The 20,768-nt window shown below is 45.6% G+C and overlaps 1 protein-coding gene across 2 annotated transcripts in view; it reads right to left on the bottom strand.

Moving 5' to 3' along the window:
- LOC147438245 (uncharacterized) overlaps nucleotides 1–19,753 on the bottom strand; it is a 58,089-nt gene extending 38,336 nt beyond the window's left edge. The window contains exons 1-2 of one of the 2 annotated variants that reach the window (XM_086487540.1): nucleotides 19,564–19,753; nucleotides 17,164–19,432 (exon numbers count right to left, since the gene is read on the bottom strand). In XM_086487540.1, the coding sequence (XP_086343666.1) occupies nucleotides 17,164–19,406 (2,243 nt within the window). In that variant the 5' untranslated portion in view covers nucleotides 19,407–19,432; nucleotides 19,564–19,753. Of the gene's footprint in view, nucleotides 1–17,163 lie in introns of both variants that reach the window. The other variant, XM_086487539.1, reaches the window with a different exon arrangement.
- Nucleotides 19,754–20,768: the final 1,015 nt, after the last annotated feature.

Here is a 20,768-nt window from a genome sequence, read left to right as displayed (position 1 = left end):
AAAACCTGGCGAGAATCTGCAGCACGCTGAATTCTCTGTTTTCAGCCCTGAAAATGCGCCAGATCGCCTGTACAGCGGTCCCCTTGCGTCCCCGAACCTCCTGGGGGTATTAGGGTCCGTTTAGGGCCAAAACCCTAAACCTGCAAAAATACACAGCAGGCTGTAATTCACTGTTTCGGGCTCCGTTTCGCGTGCCGGTCGCATCCCTAGCAAGTCCTCGAGCTCCCGCACCTGTAGGGCTACTTGCCCTTTGAATCGGACGAGATTTCTGGCGTGAAACCTCTCCGAATTCACCTGTACCTGCGGGGGGGATTAGCCGCTAGCTAATCCAGTACCTGTGCAAGAGGCTCTTGCCTCGGCAATCGCGCATGAACCCACACAACTGTACATTGGTCAAATGAAGAGCCCACTAGAGGGGCATAACATACTGCCAAAGGGGAGAGAGAGGGCAGTGCGTAGCGTGCAGGGCATCACTCCTGGCACCGCACTGTGCATAAGAGGGAAAGCAAGCACTCCATAGCTCTTAACCTGTGACAAAAGCTGCAAATGAGCCTCTCCCAGCTTAAAATTCAGCGCCAACTCTCTCTTGCATTAGAAACTGCACCAGAATGTGCCACTTGGCACATTTACAAGCATTTTCCCGTTTCGGGGTTGCCGCCTAAAAATATCCCAACCGGTTGCCCAGTTGACTTCACGGCAGAGTAAGGAAATGTTCCCTTTGTCATTCCGGAGGTAATGACGCCAACACATTTTCAGGTCCCAAAATAGCAGTTCCCTAAATTTTAGGAGATGCTGCCATTGTATCTTTCTAGGTCATCCGACCCTCTTTGTACACTGCGGCCACATCCAGAACTGAAATGTAGCCTCTGTAGCAAAGGATTCCACTTTGGCTAGTCAATGACCCCACTTGGCTAACCATAGTCCTTGTCCAACCTTAGTGCTCTCTTGCCCTCAGGCCTGGACTCCCTCTGGACAGTTCCACACTAGCTATGCAATGCAGGGCAGTTAGATTTCCCGAGGGGTGTTTCCAAAAAGTGAAAGTAAATAGATAATAAGAAAGAAATCAACAAAAAGGATAGATAGTAGTCACACGCTGGTGACACTCTCTCACAGAGAGTCAAAACTTGAAAATTCTCTCTCTCTTTCTCATTAAGTAGAGAAAAAGCGAAATTTGCGTCGCTCATCATTTTCCCCAAAAAAAAAAAAAATCAACCTCCACGATTTTCAAAAATTAGGGTTTGCGGCAGAAATTAGGGTTTGCATGATTTTTTAGGGTTTCTCGCAGAAATTAGGGTTTCTGTTGTCCACCACGTCATCACTTTGTGACATACCCCTCCTCTTGAAAGCGTTGTAATCGACCGCGATTACGCCTGCAAAACCGACAAAAGCCATAAACCGTCTTAGCAGACACTGACTGTTAGTACCTACGTACTAGGAACACACATCTAGCACATGTACAAAATCGACAGTCACATCACAGGACATCACCAGACATCACAGGACATCACATGACATTCAACATTCATTCGGATCTTAGACCATGATTTATCGGCAATGTAGCTAGCAATCACATCTAGGTCCAATCGGGACCTCATCGATGTCCCATTGACTAACCCCTATTGCAACCATGTCTATTCGAGATCAATCAGACCAAAATGCTGCAGTCATTTCGGCTATCAGTTCCTGCACTCACAAGAAGTCAAGAACAAATCAGTATCATTATCAGGAATTCCATTTCATAAAGTCATCCAGCAGAATACTGTCAGCTCTCAGTATCCCTGAAGCTCAAAGAGATATCAATGACTTTAGTATCAAAATCGAGGCATCTGTTGACAAGGGAGCGGAGTGACTCCCCTCTTGTGCATCCCGCTACACCAGATCTCCAACCAAGCTGAATTCTAGGTTCCGTTTGGAGTAGACTATGCTAAACCAAAACATCGAGGTAAAGTTTAACAATCCGAGGAGTATCTGCTAGGTCCTCCTCCTCCATCCACTTCGCATCAAATGCAGGAAAATTCTTGAACTTAACCAAGAACCGCCTTCGAACTTTACCTTTCTTCGTATCGTTATGTGCCAAAATCTATTCAGGAACAAGGATCTCCTCCTTTTCTTCCACTTCGGGTTGCTCATCAGGCTCCCCATCATCAGGCACATCACCCTTAACAGGTTTCAAGAGACTCACATGCAATGCATTGTGAATCCTCCAAGTATCTGGCAGTTTCAATCGGAAGGAGACATCATTTATCTTTTCAGTTATCAAGAAAGGTCCGTAGTAGCGCATACTAAGCTTTGGAAAAAGCCTCTCCTTTCCCTTATTCTTTCTTAGGCGTGGCTTCTCAAAAGTAAGAGCACCCAATCATCCTCCTTCAATTTCAAGTCCCGACGATGGCGATCCGCTGCCTTTTCTGTCGTTCTTGAGACTCCTGCAAAGTCTCGCGAACCTTGGCAAAAGCCGTATCCAAATCTCGCGAATATTCATCCGCTTCAAATATCTAATCTTTCGTGCTCAGGAAGGATGGAACCTTCGCAGCACTGTCAACAATCTCACATGGCGTCTTCCCCGTCGTGTTATTGTAGGCAAATTCCACCAAAGGTAAGTTCTTTTCCCATTGAGTCTTTTGATCCGAGATACAAGACTTCAATAAATCTAAAATCACTGAATTGGCAATCTCAAATTGCCCGTCAGTCTGCAAGTGGAACGATGACGAGAATTGCAACCGCGTGCCAATGTTCTCCCAAATTGCCTTCCAAAACAAACTCATAAATCTAGGGTCTCTGTCGGAGACAATCGTCTTAGACGTGCCATGTAATCGTAAAATCATCGTGATCATTCTGTGTTCTCGGGAGATCAAAAATGAAATCCATTTCAATACTTTTCCAGGGGCGGGTTGGTATGGGTAAAGGCTTTAACAATCCCTGTGCCTTATGCCTGTCAAAATTGACCTTCTGGCATACTAAACAACTGCGCACAAACTCTTCCACAGCCTTTTTGAGTCTCGGTCCAAAGAAGTATCTCTCTACCCCCTTCATGGTGGTAGCAATGCCGCGGTGACCCATAATAGGTGGACAGTGGCATTCAGTTATAACCTTTTCCCTCAACGGCTGTGTAACGCACAACATAGTCTTTCTCATCAAGTAGCCTTCTGTAACCGGCCTGTTTGATCCAAAAAGGGCGGTAGACTTTACTTTAAACCTTGATTTAGCTTTCACCCATTATTAGTCGTCTATTTTACTTGTATTTTCAAGACACAACAAAGGGGAGAGGGATACAGGCTGCTAGATTGCACCTGTATGAGTAGACAGACACCAGATTGGCCCCTAACTTAGGCGCCCCTTTCGGTATTTCTTTATTGTTCAAAAGAGGGAATAAACGCTGTGGTTCCTACAAGCTGCCCCGCACAAACTCGGCTGAATTTCCACCGTTCCAGCCCGATTTCGGCAGCATAACTGTACTAGAACCCTTCACGGTCAGTATTCCCACGCATTGACTGACTTTCCCGACGCATACGGGCACTTTGCAAAACCTGGCGAGAATCTGCAGCACGCTGAATTCTCTGTTTTCAGCCCTGAAAATACGCCAGATCGCCTGTACAGCGGTCCCCTTGCGTCCCCGAACCTCCTAGGGGTATTAGGGTCTGTTTAGGGCCAAAACCCTAAACCTGCAAAAATACACAGCAGGCTGTAATTCACTGTTTCGGGCTCCGTTCCGCGTGCCGGTCGCATCGCTAGCAAGTCCTCGAGCTCCCGCACCTGTAGGGCTACTTGCCCTTTGAATCGGACGAGATTTCTGGCGTGAAACCTCTCCGAATTCACCTGTACCTGCGGGGGGATTAGCCGCTAGCTAATCCAGTACCTGTGCAAGAGGCTCTTGCCTCGGCAATCGCGCATGAACCCACACAACTGTACATTGGTCAAATGAAGAGCCCACTAGAGGGGCATAACATACTGCCAAAGGGGAGAGAGAGGGCAGTGCGTAGCGTGCAGGGCATCACTCCTGGCACCGCACTGTGCATAAGAGGGAAAGCAAGCACTCCATAGCTCTTAACCTGTGACAAAATCTGAAAATGAGGCTCTCTCCTCTTCAAATTCAGCGCCACTTCTTGTTGCATAAGGCAAGTGCACCAGAAGGTGCCACTTGGCACTTTTACAAGCATTTTCCCGTTTCGGGGTTGCCGCCTAAAAATATCCCAACCGGTTGCCCAGTTGACTTCACGGCAAAGTAAGAAAATGTTCCCTTTGTCATTCCGGAGGTAATGACGCCAACACATTTTCAGGTCCCAAAATAGCAGTTCCCTAAATTTTAGGAGATGCTGCCATTGTATCTTTCTAGGTCATCCGACCCTCTTTGTACACTGCGGCCACATCCAGAACTGAAATGTAGCCTCTGTAGCAAAGGATTCCACTTTGGCTAGTCAATGACCCCACTTGGCTAACCATAGTCCTTGTCCAACCTTAGTGCTCTCTTGCCCTCAGGCCTGGACTCCCTCTGGACAGTTCCACACTAGCTATGCAATGCAGGGCAATTAGATTTCCCGAGGGGTGTTTCCAAAAAGTGAAAGTAAATAGATAATAAGAAAGAAATCAACAAAAAGGATAGATAGTAGTCACACGCTGGTGACATACCCCCCTCTTGAAATCTCAAACGTCCTCGTTTGCATCTATGTCGTACATGCTTACTGTCAACACTGTTGTATTCAACACCTGTCGACACATATACGACACATACATGCTCATTGTCAACCCTGGTGTATTCAACACCTCGTCGACTCATGTATTACCTACGTGTGAACCCTGTCCCAATGACATAGTGGTAGCTTCGCACTCTGCCATTGCTTTGAGTCACTAACTTTCCAATGACAAAATGATAGCTGCACATTTTGCCACTGTCTTATCGTAACGTTGGATCCCGTAACACTTTCGAGCATACCCAAACCGACAGTTTAAGAATGCAGTTACACATGTACTCTTCAATAGAAGCAATCACTGTATCCTTGACAAACTGACAAGAAATACTCACTTCTATAGCACTAACCAAACTTTTGGACATTCCATAAGAGCAATTGCCAAACTGACAATCTGTACAGCTCTAACATTCATGTAACAGGTATTTCATTTGAGCTCACTTTAAATACCATGTACATCATTTGTTTCAGAAGCCATTGTCACACTGACAATCCATTTAGCTTTGAAACTCAAGGGGTCAAGGTAGGTTGCAAATCGAAGGCTTCCAGGTAAAGTGATAACACAGTTGGTGACTCTGCAAGTTCACCTTCTTCCATCCACTTAGCATCCATTGGTGGATAGTTTCTGAACTTTACCAAGTAACGCCTAGCAACCTTGCCTTTCACTTTCCTTTCTTTGTGTGCCAAAATCTGTTCAGGGACCAAGATCTCGTCAAGTTCCTCGACTTCCGGCTGATCTTCAGCTGGTATATCTTCTGGCACATCACCCACATAGGGTCTGAGAAGACTCACATGAAACGCATTGTGAATCTTCCAACTGTCAGGCAATTTCAGCCTATATGCAACATCACTGATTATGTCGCATACTTGAAAAGGCCCATAGTAACGCATGCTGAGCTTTGGAAAGAGTCTTTCCTTGCCCTTCATCTTCTTTAACCTTGCCTTTTCAAACCGTAGAAGCACCCAATCACCAAGTGAATATACCACTTCACGACGGTGACGATCAGCTGCTTTCTTTTGCTTTGCCTGAGTCCTTTCTAAGGCCACTTTGACCTTCTTGTACATTTCATCCATGTCTTGAACATACTTATCTGCTTCAAATATCTTGTCCTTTGTATGCAGTATGGGAGGAACTTTCTTGCCACCTTCAACTATCTCAAAAGGTGCCTTGCCAGTTGATGAATGCACTGTATTATTGTATGCATACTCCACCAATGGCAAATACTGCTCCCACTTTCCTTTATGCTCTGACACATAACACTTCAGCAGATCTAGGACAGTAGAATTTGCCTCTTCTGACTGCCCATCTGTTTGAGGATGAAATGACGAAGAGAATTTGAGCGTGGTACCCATATTCTCAAACAAGCCTTTCCAGAACAAACTAGTCATGCGTGGATCACGGTCGCTAATAATCGACTGTGGCATTCCATGATACTTGAAAATATTGCTCATAAACAAGCGTGCCATCTGATCTGGCTTTATCTTCTTCCTGACAGGAATAAAATGAGCCTGTTTGCTGAATCTGCAAATAATGGTCCAAATACCATCATTTCCTGTCTGCGTTCTTGGAAGATCAAAGATAAAATCCATAGCAATACTTTCCCATGGTTTATCTGGAATAGGTAGTGCTTGCAATAACCCTGGTGCCTTTTGCCTGTCAAACTTGACCTTTTGGCATATTAGGCATTCTCGCACAAAGGCATCCACATCCCTTCTCAATGTAGGCCAATAGAAGAATGTCTCAACCGCTTTAACTGTAGCATCGATACCACGATGCCCTGCATACGGTGGGACATGACTCTCTTCCATAACTTTGCGTCGCAATGGCTTTGTGACACACAATCTGCCATGCATCATCATGAACCCGTCTTTAAGAAGATAGTGTTCATGACGTTGTCCATCCATTAGTTGCTCGAAGACCCTTGCAAAATCTTCATCATTTGCATACTGTTCTCTCATATCATCAAGTTCATGATGATAAGGAATCGACACAGCTGAAATTTGTGGCTTTCTTGACAAGGCATCAGCCACAACGTTCTTCTTGCCTTCCACATGCACAATCTGAAAATGGAACATGGACAAGATATTTGCCCATCGCATATGCTTCTCAGATAACTTTGTCTGTGTCAAGAAGTATCGCAAGGTCTGATGATCCGTTTGGACAACGAAATCTGCACCTAGCAGGTAGTGTTTCCAACTTAAGAGCGCATGAATCACAGCCAGTAACTCTTTCTCATAGACCTGCATGGTCATCTCTGGCCCTTGCAAATTCTGCTCTCATAGGCTACTACCCTGCCATCTTGCATTAGCACAGCACCAATGCTACTACCGCAGGCATCACATTGGACCACAAATGACTTCCTAAGATCTGGCAACACAATGACTGGATCCGAAGTCATCTTTTCCTTTAAGAGATTAAAAGCTGAAATCTCTTTTTGTGTCCATCTAAAGGTGACTGCCTTCTTTTGAAGAGCATGTAAAGGTGAAGCAATCTCAGCGAAATTTCGGATAAACCTTCTGTAATAGGAGCATAGTCCAAAGAAGCTTCGGACATCATGCACCGTCTTCAAATTTGGCCATGACTTGATCGCTTCGACTTTTGCAGGATCCATTCTGACACCGTCCTTTGAGACAATGTGTCCCAGAAAGTGAATCTCTTCCAGAAAAAACTCACTTTTCTTTGCATTGATGAGCAACCTATGACTGCGTAGCTCTTTGAACACAATGGCCAAGTGATGCCTATGCTCCTCTTCATTCTTTGAGTAGACTATCATGTCATCAAAGAATGTACCAACAAACTGCTGGTGTGGACGGAAAATTCTGTCCATCATCCTATTAAACGTAGCAGGAGCATTTGTGAGACCAAAGGGCATCACTAAAAATTCGTAAAGGCCAAACGTTGTTCTAAAAGCAGTCTTGTGCACATCCTCTGATCTAATGCGGATCTGATGATACCCACTCTTTAGATCTATCCTGCTAAACATAGCTGCTCCTTCTAATTTGTCCATAATATCATCAATTCTAGGTATAGGGAACCTATTCTTGATGGTATTCTTGTTCAGTGCACGGTAGTCGATGCACATACGCCATGAGCCATCCTTTTTCTGCACCAACAACACTGGAGAACAGAATGGAGATGAACTGGGCTGAATCAGCCCCTTTTCTAACAACTCCTGTACTTGGCCCATTATCTCTTTCTGCTGAGCCGCACTAACCCTGTACGGAGGCTTATTTGGTGGGCTACAGCCTGGCACCAAATCTATCGCATGGTCCTCGGGTCTCTCTGGCGGTAATTGAGACGGTAATGAATCGGAAAAACAGTCACTATACTGTTGTAAAAACATTGACCTTTCTTTATCTAGCACAGATAAATTTGATTCATCAAAATCTGACACTTCACGAGCAAAAACCAAGTACGCAGAAAGATGCTTTTTCATTACAGAAGTAATAGCAGAAGCTGATACAGTAGGAACAGACTCCCCTTTAAGCTTTACATCCAGAATGTGAGTCTTTCCCCTGCTCTGTACAGTGATCTTTTTGTTGTAGGCATCCAGGATTCCCTTCACACGAAACAACCAAGGAATACCTAACAACACATCACATCCGTCCAGTGGCATGATGTAAAATTCTTCAGCATCTACATAGGACTGGATATGTAGACGCAACTTTCCAATGATGGGTGTCACAGCCTCTGTATGGCCAGGACATGCCAAACCTGCCTCTGTTGTATACCCCATCTCTTCAGGTCTGATTCCCAACTTTGAAGCCAATTCTGGGGAAATGAAGTTGGCTTTGGCACCTGGATCAAAGAAGATAAGCACTGTTTGATCCCTAACCTTTCCCCATGCTCTGCAAAGCTCACTTGCATCTGAATTTGGCTTGTCGCCCACCATATCTGGCACTAGACCAGCCATGGGCTTCTTTCCTTTCTTGTCTTCCTTGTCTTCAGAATCAGCTGGCCTTTTCTTTGTAGGACAATTGTAAGCAATGTGGCCAGGCTGCTCACATATAAAGCATTTGTTCTCTGTCCTCAGGACCTTCTTTTGCTCTTCTGACTTGCGAGGAAAACGTCTTTTCCATTTCTTTGCTGGTCCTTTTTCTGATTCAGCCGTAGCTTTGTCTTTCCCTGTGTTGGCCGACTCCTGAGTCCCTTTAGGAGCCTCATTGGGAACGTGCTTCTTGGCTGAATTTTTCTTGCCTGATCCTGCCTTGACACCAGTGTTAAATTCACAATCTTCTCCCTTGAGCAAACCATTGCCAGTGTTTGCTACCTCGATGAGCTGCGTCAAAGTAGTGACTTTGGTCTTTGTGCAGTATTTTCTCAATCCTTTGGGTAGGCCACAACAGTATTTTTCTATCTGTTCTGTCAATGGCACAAACCTATAGGAAGTTACTGGGAGTAGAGCTTTCCAAAACTTCCGATTGTAATCATCCAGATTTCTGCAAGTGGCAGCATTAAGCTGGTGCCATTCTGTCATGACATCTGCTTCGAAATCATCAGATAACCATGCTGCTGCAAAAATCTGCTTGAAGTAAATCCATGTGGACGAAGCTTGCCCTTGAAGCAATAAAGTTGTCCACCATTGTCCCGCATTCCCTGTCAAGAAAGTGGCTGCCTTGCGGACCTTTGAAGCCTCTGTAAAGTTTCCCCCTGCATAGGCCTTGTCAAACTGCTGGAGGAATGAAAGAGCCTTCTTCCTGTCATCAAACCCTGTAAAGGTCGTGAATGACACTCCTTTGCCACCTTCTTTATACGGAGTTGGCCTCTCCAGCGGCGTTAAATTGTCATATGGAAGTGACTGAAACATGGGAACACTAATAGGGTTCATCTGTGTTCCTTGGCCGCTATTAACTTGACCTGGAAATGCCATATTTGGCTGCTGATTTGTAATTCCAGCCATACCAAAATTTACTTGTGGCATCCCACATTGTCCCTGAGTGCTTTGAAACCCTGGTTGCATACCCATGACACTGTACATGGGGTTAGGCATCATCGTTTGAGCACCCCCAAACACTGTTCCTGGCGTATAAAACTGATTTCCAGGTGCATGACCAGCCATGCTTTGGAATACGGATCCACCTCCAAAATAGCCAGGGTGTACTGAAGGTGGTGGGAAGACCTGTTGCATAGCCTGTAAGTTGCTTCCCTGCCCATTAGAACCAGCTATAGGCTGCTGAAAGGTGGCGGGCTGAATTGGTACAGCTTGAAAAACTGGCATCTCAGCCACCTGTTCTTGCACCTTAGGCATACGTTGTGGAGATTGCATGTTCTCCGTCAAGTGTACAGGTGTTTCCATTGACTGTGCGGTATGAATCACCTGTGTTCGAGCCTTAACAGGCTTTTGAATATGATCCAGTGACCCAACTTGCTGAGACGGAATCGGAGGTTGCAGAAAGGCTAAAAACCTCGGATTCTGCATTACTTGTGTGAACATAGCCACAGCAGTAGCCAACTGGGTCCTGAATATATCATCATCAGTCTGTGGTGGTCTTGAGGACTCACCCACTTCATGTGTCTGTTGACCCTGTGAAGAGGAAACCTCTTCAGTCACATCATCTGGTCTGTCAGCCATAATTACAATTCCCTGTGTCTGGTCTATGATCCCCTGTGTCTTCAAGCCCAAAACTGACCAAGGCTCACTTCTATGGAAAAAAGTGATTTAATCCCGTCGATGGAACCATGTAACCGGCCTGTTTGATCCAAAAAGGGCGGTAGACTTTACTTTAAACCTTGATTTAGCTTTCACCCATTATTAGTCGTCTATTTTACTTGTATTTTCAAGACACAACAAAGGGGAGAGGGATACAGGCTGCTAGATTGCACCTGTATGAGTAGACAGACACCAGATTGGCCCCTAACTTAGGCGCCCCTTTCGGTATTTCTTTATTGTTCAAAAGAGGGAATAAACGCTGTGGTTCCTACAAGCTGCCCCGCACAAACTCGGCTGAATTTCCACCGTTCCAACCCGATTTCAGCAGCATAACTGTACTAGAACCCTTCACGGTAAGTATTCCCACGCATTGACTGACTTTCCCGACGCATACGGGCACTTTGCAAAACCTGGCGAGAATCTGCAGCACGCTGAATTCTCTGTTTTCAGCCCTGAAAATACGCCAGATCGCCTGTACAGCGGTCCCCTTGCGTCCCCGAACCTCCTGGGGGTATTAGGGTCTGTTTAGGGCCAAAACCCTAAACCTGCAAAAATACACAGCAGGCTGTAATTCACTGTTTCGGGCTCCGTTCCGCGTGCCGGTCGCATCCCTAGCAAGTCCTCGAGCTCCCGCACCTGTAGGGCTACTTGCCCTTTGAATCGGACGAGATTTCTGGCATGAAACCTCTCCGAATTCACCTGTACCTGCGGGGGGATTAGCCGCTAGCTAATCCAGTACCTGTGCAAGAGGCTCTTGCCTCGGCAATCGCGCATGAACCCACACAACTGTACATTGGTCAAATGAAGAGCCCACTAGAGGGGCATAACATACTGCCAAAGGGGAGAGAGAGGGCAGTGCGTAGCGTGCAGGGCATCACTCCTGGCACCGCACTGTGCATAAGAGGGAAAGCAAGCACTCCATAGCTCTTAACCTGTGACAAAATCTGAAAATGAGGCTCTCTCCTCTTCAAATTCAGCGCCACTTCTTGTTGCATAAGGCAAGTGCACCAGAAGGTGCCACTTGGCACTTTTACAAGCATTTTCCCGTTTCGGGTTGCCGCCTAAAAATATCCCAACCGGTTGCCCAGTTGACTTCACGGCAGAGTAAGAAAATGTTCCCTTTGTCATTCCGGAGGTAATGACGCCAACACATTTTCAGGTCCCAAAATAGCAGTTCCCTAAATTTTAGGAGATGCTGCCATTGTATCTTTCTAGGTCATCCGACCCTCTTTGTACACTGCGGCCACATCCAGAACTGAAATGTAGCCTCTGTAGCAAAGGATTCCACTTTGGCTAGTCAATGACCCCACTTGGCTAACCATAGTCCTTGTCCAACCTTAGTGCTCTCTTGCCCTCAGGCCTGGACTCCCTCTGGACAGTTCCACACTAGCTATGCAATGCAGGGCAGTTAGATTTCCCGAGGGGTGTTTCCAAAAAGTGAAAGTAAATAGATAATAAGAAAGAAATCAACAAAAAGGATAGATAGTAGTCACACGCTGGTGACACCTTCCCGAAGGGAGAGCTACTGTCTCCCCCTCCCGTATCCGTGTGAAAATATATGCAAAATCTGTATCTGTGGCATACTGATCGACCATATCCTCGAAGCTCCTATGATGTATCGCGGAAATAGCCAGAACCTACGGTTTTCGAGACAAAGTATCTGCCACCACATTCTTCTGTCCCTGCACATGGACAATCTGGAGGTGGAACTGTGACAAGATGTTCGCCCACCGCATCTGCTTTTCCGAAAGCTGCTTCTGTGACAAGTAGCGCAAACTCTGATGGTCTGTAAAGACAGTAAAATCCGCTCCGAGTAGGTAATGCCGCCACTAAGTAAGAGTATGGATAACCGCCAAAAGCTCTTTCCCATAGATCTATGCTGTCATCTCCAGCCTAGAGAACAAACGGCTCTCGTAAGCTATGACATGGCCTTCTTGCATCAAGACCGCACCCAGACTACGACCACAAGCATCATAATATACTCAAATGACTTCTGCAAGTCCGGCAAAGTCAAAATAGGTCCCATAGTCAATTTCTCTTTCAATGTCCGAAAGGCAATCACCTCTGTGGGTCCCCACGAAAAAGGTACTCCTTTCTGTGTCAAGGTATGCAAAGGGGAAGCAACCTCTGCAAACTTTCGTATGAACCGCCTGTAGTACGAACACAGTCCCAAGAAGCTTCTAACTTCATGGACATTCCTCAAATCGGGCCAATCACGGATAGTCTCTATCTTGGCCGGGTCCATTTGCACTCCTGCTGCTGACACAATGTGTCCCAAAACAGTGTATCTCTGGTAGGAAAAATTAACTTTTCTTTGCATTAATCACTAACGTGTGATCTCGTAATGCCTGAAAGACTTGAAGCAGATGATCTCTGTGTTCTGCTCAGACTCTCGAAAAATCCAGTCCATCATCCGGTTAAATGTCGCAGGAGCATTGGTTAAGCCAAAAGGCATCACCAAAAACTCAAATAACCTAAAAGTCGTCCGAAAAGCTGTCTTGTAGACATCCCTGGCGCTATCCCGATATGATGATATCCACTCTTCAAGTCAATCCTGCTAAAGCATGAGGATCCCTGTAACCTGTCAAGTATATCATCGATCCTAGGAATCGGAAATCTATTCTTGATGGTGATTTCGTTGAGAGTGCTATAATCGATGCACATTCTCCAAGATCCGTCTTTCTTCAAAACCAACAACACTGGAGAGCAATACGGTGAAGTACTAGGCTGGACAAGACCCTTTTTCAAGAGGTCTTTCATTGGGTTCATAATCTTTTCATTTTGTACTCGGCTCACACGATAAGGTGGCCGATTCGGTGGCGTGCTTCTAGGTATCAGATCAATGGTTTGATCTTTAGGCCCTCTGAAAAGCAATCGACATGAGTGTGGAGAAAAATCTTGGCGTTCTTTTGATCAGGTCAAAACATATTCAACCTTTATCCATCGTTCAATTCTCTCCCAAAAGAATGAGTAAGAAATTGAAGTTCATCAAGTACAATCTCTAAGCCCTTCATTTATCAAAGTCGCTTTCTCGGCCCGGTAGTCAACCACGGCGTAGTTCTCGTGGATCCCGAGTAGAACGTCACTCGCGTGCCCTAGACACCCCTATCATTGCAAACGAAGTTTGCCAATGGTCGGTGTAATGGCAACATCCCATCCGGGTGCCAGTCAAACTACCTCCGCATGTGGCGTCAGTCTGTCGGTCGTAATTACTAATTCCAAATCGAGCGGCCAATTCCAAGTGAAAAGAAGTTGGCCTTGGCTCCTTCAAAAGAGCTTCCTGATCTTACGCTTTGCCCCAAAAGCGGCAAAGTTTGTACTTTCATTCATTAGATTCGGTGCAGGTCCCACGCCATGTGGTACCAGTTCTGCTTTTCTATCTGCCTTTTCTGCCACGCTCCTCAGCTGCTCTTGAACTCTCAGGCCTGTCGTCGTTCTTTATCATTCTGTTCTTTCTGTGCCTTAGGGCACTTCGCAGAGATATGTCCCTGTTCCCCACGTCCAAAGCACTTCCCCTCTCTGATGAAGCGAACTCTCTCCTCAGGAGTAAGCTTGGGTCGTGCATCCTTTTTCGCTGGGTTGCTCTTTTTCTTTCTACTTTCATTCCCAGAAGTCTGTTCGGCTCGTTGTGTCATGGCCTCATCTGTGGGGTAGGTCAGACTGCCAGAGTGAATGGCAAAGCCCCGCTTCGCATGACTCATCAACTCCTGAATAGAAGCTGACTTCTGTTCCAAGCAGTGATCTCGGATCTCTGTAGGTAGACCCAAGGTAAACCGCTCAATCTGTTCTCTGAACGAGATCTTCTTGAATGAAGAGGCGAGTAGAAAAGAGCTCCAGAATCTTTCATAGTAAGCATTGATTGTATCTTTCTTGGTCATCTGAAGATGGTTCCAAGCAGCTCGTATATCTCATTCATATTCTTGCGTCAACCAAGAAGAAATAAAAAGCTTCTTAAATTTCAACCATTTAATTGGCGCAGTCTTGTTTAAAAGAAGCGTGGACCACCAAGTACGAGCATTCCTCTTAGAGTAAGAGACAGCTCTCCGAATCTTGGAGTGCTCTGAAAAGCGTCCTCCCGCGAAAGCGATGTCAAACTGCTGTATTAAAAGACAAAGCCTTCGAAGCATCTGAGTATCCTGAAAAAGTATCAAACTTGATCGAGTGGCCACCTTCCTCAAACTCTCGGTTCGAGAAAGTCATACTGGTTAGTCTGTAAAAATTCTTCTTGTTCGCATAAAAGTTTCCGTCATCGGAATCTGAGCTATCTTTAGACGAGTCCTCGGTAGAACTGTCAGTCTCTGGGCGAGATGTAGCCTTCTTTGCCTTTTTCTTGCCCTTTCCGAAGCTTTGTTTCTTGCTTCGCTTTTTACCTTTTCTGTCTGCTTCGCTCGAATCTGAAGAGCTAGAAGAACTGTCAGAAGAAGAAGAAGAACTGGGTAAGCCTTCAAACTTGACGCACTTCTTCAGTTTCTTTGCCTTGTCAAATGTCGACCGACGACCCAAATATCCCGGGAAGTCAGTGCCTTTCTTCTACTTTTTGCCGTGCTTTTTGTCCTTCTTTTGCACGTCGAAAAACTGAGCAATACGTGCATCAACCACGTTCTCCAGTTCCTTCTCCGTATATTTCTTGGAGGCAGAAGGTTTCTTGAGAGCGGGTTTTGGGAGTGGTATTGTGGTTCTTTGCCACCCATCTGTACCTCTTCCAAAGAGGTCTGGTTCATATATTTTGCCATCTTCGGGTCCTTGGCAAAATTGAGCATCATCTTTGTGGCATCGCCAATCAATTGACGACGCTCCATCTCTCTTTACTCTGCCTGAGTAGGCCGAGGCGGGCCATACTCTCTGTCTGAATCTTCGTTGTGGTCCCAGCCCGCATCTCTAGATGCAAAGGGAGTCGACTGATCATTGCCTGAAGCCATAGGTGCCGCGGGGGAAAAAAAAAATCGGGGTTCGGATTTCCCGTAGAAGAGAAATCGGCCGTGCTCTGATACCACTGTAACAGACTTGGACACTCCAAGTCAATAATCAACCGCAACAGCACCAAATAACCACTTCAAAACAAGACACAGATCACAATAGATGTACACTGGCCCGACGGAGTTCCGTGCCTAGAGATATTGGGCCCAAAGACTGGCGCCCCTTTCGGTATTTCTTTTTGTATTAATCAATCATCAAAGTACAAGAGAGCGGTTAGGGTTTCACTCTCAGACTCTGCATCCAGATGCTCTGAGAAGTGAGGCCCGCACCACTAATTTAAAGGTTACAAGGGATGCCCAAAAGCAGAGCCCCAAACGCTTCAAATCAAAAGCAATTGCTCTCTCTCTCTCACAGAGAGTCAAAACTTGAAAGCAAAAGCATTCTCTCTCTTTCTCATTAAGTAGAGAAAAAGCGAAATTTGCGTCGCTCATCATTTTCCAAAAAAAAAAACTATCAGCCTCCGCTATTTCCGGAAATTAGGGTTTCCGGCAAAAATTAGGGTTAGCAAGTTTTTTAGGGTTTCTCGCAAAAATTAGGGTTTCTGCTGTCCGCCACGTCATCACTTTGTGACAGTGGGTGAGCGAAAGACCGTTCGTTTGATCATGCGTAGCTTGGACACCAATCAACATCCCTACGCACCACATCAATGATGCCCAATTTGCATACCTATTTAAAAAGCTCCTTATTGGAATTAGTCTATCAAACAAACAGCATAGGCAGCTCCCCTACAATATGGGATACGTTCGTGCGAGTGATGAGAAATGAGGCACTAACTTCTACCCATCAACTACTCTGTTCTTTATCCAATGTATCAATCTTCATCAGGCCCATGCAATTGTTGACTACTTTTCTCAAAGCTGGATACCATACTTAGCCAAAACTTCTAAATCCCCTTTGACGATTGAGAGAGGATCATCAAAAATATTTCAATCAAATTCGTCACTCTTAGAAAAAGCAAGCATCGCCTTTTGCTGTTTACACCTCAAAATATCAATATGAATCAGTATATTGAATCAGGAAAAGGCACAAACGAGAAAAGGTTCAAATAGTTGTAAGGATTCAAGGGAGTGATGTGGCTGCATATGCTGGTTAAATAGCTACTGCAATTTGCCGTGAGCCATCGACCAACTCGATGGCTTCTAGAATAAAGCCTAACGACCTCTTCCAATGCTTCCCCGGCCCTTTACAAAAAGGCCTACAAAGACGAGACAAGAAATCGTTCAAGGGCACCTTCTTTTGCTTGGTTTACTGTTTAATCCTCAGTGCTCAACCAAGACCTATTCCTACATCAAGTTAGGTACCAGCTCTCCCTGGTGCTCATCCCTTCTCATTCGACTCTCTCTAAAACCCAAGGCAAGATTGCTGGATCCCTCACTCTCTTTTGTACCCAATGCAACAATGCTTCTTGAATCCTTATTACAATGCACTTCCATAATTTGCAGCTCAGGTTAGAAAACTGAAACCTGAACACCCACCTGAATTGCCTGCTCTCCAATCTCGGACAGGCTCAAATACAATGCCTGAAAGGCTTGGAGCTGCAGTCTAAGCTGCTGGCCCCTTCAGTGTGCACATAAATGTCTCCTAGGTTAAATACGTCACATACCTAACATGAGGTCCCTTACCGTCACTGCAGTGGCTTTTTGCCAGTAGATGACTATTCGTTAAAATAACACTCAATATATTCTGGACTGGGAATACACATCCCTTTTGGCTTTCCCAAACCAGCTAAAAGAGATCGACCATAGTCCAGAACAGTAGCACAAATGCGCTTTCCCAAACAAAAACGAGAAAATAATAGCAGTCAGAAAACCAATTTTCAAAAGGATGAAGCAGATCCTCGCCACAGTTCTCACCTGCCACATGCAATACAAAGCAACGTCCCTGCTTTTCCTTGCTCCTCATACTTCTTCCTCTGCTCCTGATCCTCGTTTAAGATCTTTGCATACTTCAAGAGGGACCGCTGAACCTGCTGTTTAAATTCGGGTGAATCTTCAGGAAGATCAGGAGGTAAATCCTGCTCATCCTTGTCTTGCTCACTGGCACTATTCATATCCACATTAGGTCGCCCGAGCTGCTTCCTATGAATGTCAAGGTGTCTCCTTAAGACCCTTGGGGGGGCGCTTCTTTCTCCAATTGGCCTATAGCCAGGCCGTCCAGGTGAATCCTCTCTCCTGTCTAGCCAGCCATCTTTTCGGTCCCAACCTGACTGTCTCCGATCACATGGAAAATCACCCACATCCCGCTCTCTCCTCTTGAAATCCCGCTCAAGAGGGCGAGAGTTTCTGTGATCAAGAGAAGGTTCCCCACCCATTTCTATAAACTTCCGCTTCCAAGCTCTTCTTTCCTCCTCATAAGATGAATGTTTCCTCAGATTTGGAGGAGTCAATGATCTCATTCTCCTGGGACTTAATCTGCCAATTCTGTCAGGACTAGGATACCTGCGCATGGCAGACCTGTGATCTGCATGCCGTTGTAAGAAATCATCATGCCTGGAGCTTTCTCTGGGAGGCGTCCGAGCCTGCCTTTGGAAACTAGATTTTCTTGTCTCAAACCTTGAACTCCCTCGAAGCTCAGGACTGCGTGCAAGGCCTCTTTGCCTTGGAGGATTGTATACTGAACCAGAATACCTTGGGGAAGTCATTCTACCTTCTCCAGACATCCTCCAAATTTCCCCATTTCTCTCACCTCTGCCATATCCAATCGCATCCTTCTCCGTGACACTTGTGTAGTCCTGATCTAGACTGCTTCTGTGAGGGCTATTGAATCCCTCTCGGAAAGGAGCTTCCTGGGGAAAAATAGGTTCTCTTTTATCATAATTGATCCTTCTTGAGGCCCTTTCAAATTCAGATGCATAACCTGCTTGCTTTGATAAACTGACTGCACTGTCCCCACCACGGAGTGGACTCCTTGACCCTCTTCTCTGCAGGGGACGTTCGAACATATTATGGCGGGGACTAAGAGGTCTATCTCTTGGATATGGGTAATCTGGAAGGCTTCTGTCGCCAGAAACATATTGACTCTGACCAGGAAGTGTCCTATCTAGAAGTATCTGATCTTGTGAAGCAAGAAAATCACGTTCAATAGGAACATACTTGTCCAGGCCGCTATACCTCAAACTAGCAGGCTCTGTGTTATACTGTGATAAGCCATCAGAGAAAGAGGGCAATACCTGACCCCCTAAAGCACTATCAACAGCTGATTGTAATGGATTCAAAACAGGATCTGGAGGCAAGGCATAGATTGTTTCTACTCTACCGTCATTCATATAAATAGGGCGGGTAACTAGCATACCCGAGCCACTCAAAGTTTCATCTTCTTGTTTGTTAAGCACATCAGTGCCTGCAGACCCCAGAGCAGGAGCATTTTGCAATGCAAGGATGGGTCCATTTCTGCTAGCAAGTATAGCATCATGTGCATGCCTGTCTTGTTCTCTGTCAAAAGCTGATGTTAACAGCGGTGAAGGTCTCCGAGGTGGGCGCATTGACACCTGTGGGGAACGAGGGCGCATTGATACCTGTGGAGAGACTGCGCGCAATGCTAACCGGGGAGAAACGGGACGCAATGAGGAACGAGGGGATGCAAGAAGCATGCGAGCTCGAGGTGATACAGGGCGCATGGAATACCGAGGTGATACAGGATGCATAGATGCACGTGGTGACCGTGGTCGAGGTGGAGTTCGCAGTGCCAATCGAGGCGGGGAAGCTCGCCCTGCCAAGCGAGGGGGGGACCTGATTCTGCGATCCCTTGACAAATCCTGAGACTCCAAAGACCTGCGCCTGTATCCATCTGGGCTTCTTCCTCGAAGGCTATCCACCTCAGAACCATGTCGAGGCACCCTTGAAGGTGTTCTTGAATGCCTTTGCCTGGGAGATGAATCGCGATGACCATTGCGCCCACCAAAATCGGAAGGCAATCTATCACGGTGGGGCCTTTGTGGGCTTACAGAACGCATCCGGCGGTTGCGAGGACTATCCCCTCTCGTTCTCTCTCTCTGAAGGGGGAGGGGATGAAGAGGATACCTGACATTCCTGCCTACATCATGCCTACCATCTCGGTGGCTATCGCGCTCTCGACTGCCAAAGTCCCTGCGACTCATTATGAAGTAGCCCCCTCGATTAGAATCTGCTACAGGCAAAGTGGAAGAATGTTGACGCCCAGAAAATTATATGGAACGAAAGGCATGGTAGCGAGCTAACACGACATAGCCGAGCAGAATGAGGTTGCCTTCCTTAACAAGGCCTGCAAAACGATACCTACAGACACAAAGGGAAGAAGCCTGACACGAAGCAGATGAAGTTGACGAGACACCGCTGGTCACATTCTCCCCCGAGTATCAGCAGAAGCACCAAAACCCTAAGATTATGAGCTCACCGAGACTTTGTTATGGTTAGTTTATTTTGTTCCTAATCACGAAGCCTAATGCAAGGTAAAATGATGCCATATTGGACAATACAGAAACCTAGGTAATGTTGGGTTGGATTGGAGGGGAAGAGAAATCTCGATGTTAGACTTCATTACTTAATCACCCGTACGAGTTTTCTATTTCTTGCAACGATGAGGTTAGCTTAAGTAGGTTAATAAACCTTAAGGTCACCATTGTGCCACTTTCTTTGCAGGACGATGAGGTTAGTTTAAGTTTTCTATTTCTTGCAAACGACAAGGTTAGTTTAAGTAGGTTAATAAACCTTTAAAAAAGGCCACTATCGTGCCACTTTCTTTTCTTGTGTTTTTGCTCACGAGTTGGACGTAAGTGAAGCTTGAGAGATGGAGAGAGTGTTGTCCTACAGATGCATGTACACCCTTTTGCCGAGCAAGATAGACATGAAGCGTGACAGAGGATGAGAGTTTGTTGTGCACAAAGCTGTCGTGCAGGTATAGACACTCTTAAGGCGATTCAAGGTAAAGGTCAAAGTGGAGAGAGAAGAAGGGGAGCGGGGGCAAAGAAGAAACACCCCTAGCCATGATGTGGGTGCTACATTGTTTTAGTTTGTAAAGCTTTTTAATGATCCCTTATTGAAGAGTGCCAACGTGATGTCTTCACCTTGTATTATTTGACAAGTCGAGACTTCTACATCATCTTTTAGAAGATGAGGATTGTCAAATCACATGTGCAATTAGAATATCGTCTCTAAAGGGAAGAAGTAACTTATGTGAAAAGAATTATTTATATGCCAATGAAGAGGTGATTCTATCTTGTAAGCAATATCATTAATCTTTTGAATGACTTTCAAAGAGCCATAAAATCTAGAAGCAAACTTAACCTTGGAATCTATTTCAAAGTCCTTGGCTTTGTGTTTCTTGTTGACATGTGTGTATTGTTGGGACCACTGATATAAGTTTTTTTATGTTTATGGATGTAAATGGAAATTGTTTGAGTAGAGTGGGGACATGGGCTTCTAGCTTATCCACTATTGACACTCAGATTGTCAGATTTGATAGTCAATTTGACTTAAAATCC

The sequence above is a fragment of the Adiantum capillus-veneris genome, chromosome 17 (assembly GCF_014529385.1).
Source record: "Adiantum capillus-veneris isolate H3 chromosome 17, ASM1452938v2, whole genome shotgun sequence".
Taxonomy (NCBI): domain Eukaryota; kingdom Viridiplantae; phylum Streptophyta; class Polypodiopsida; order Polypodiales; family Pteridaceae; genus Adiantum; species Adiantum capillus-veneris.
The sequence above is the reverse complement of the archived record's forward strand: the minus strand, read 5'-3'. Positions and strand labels throughout refer to the sequence as shown.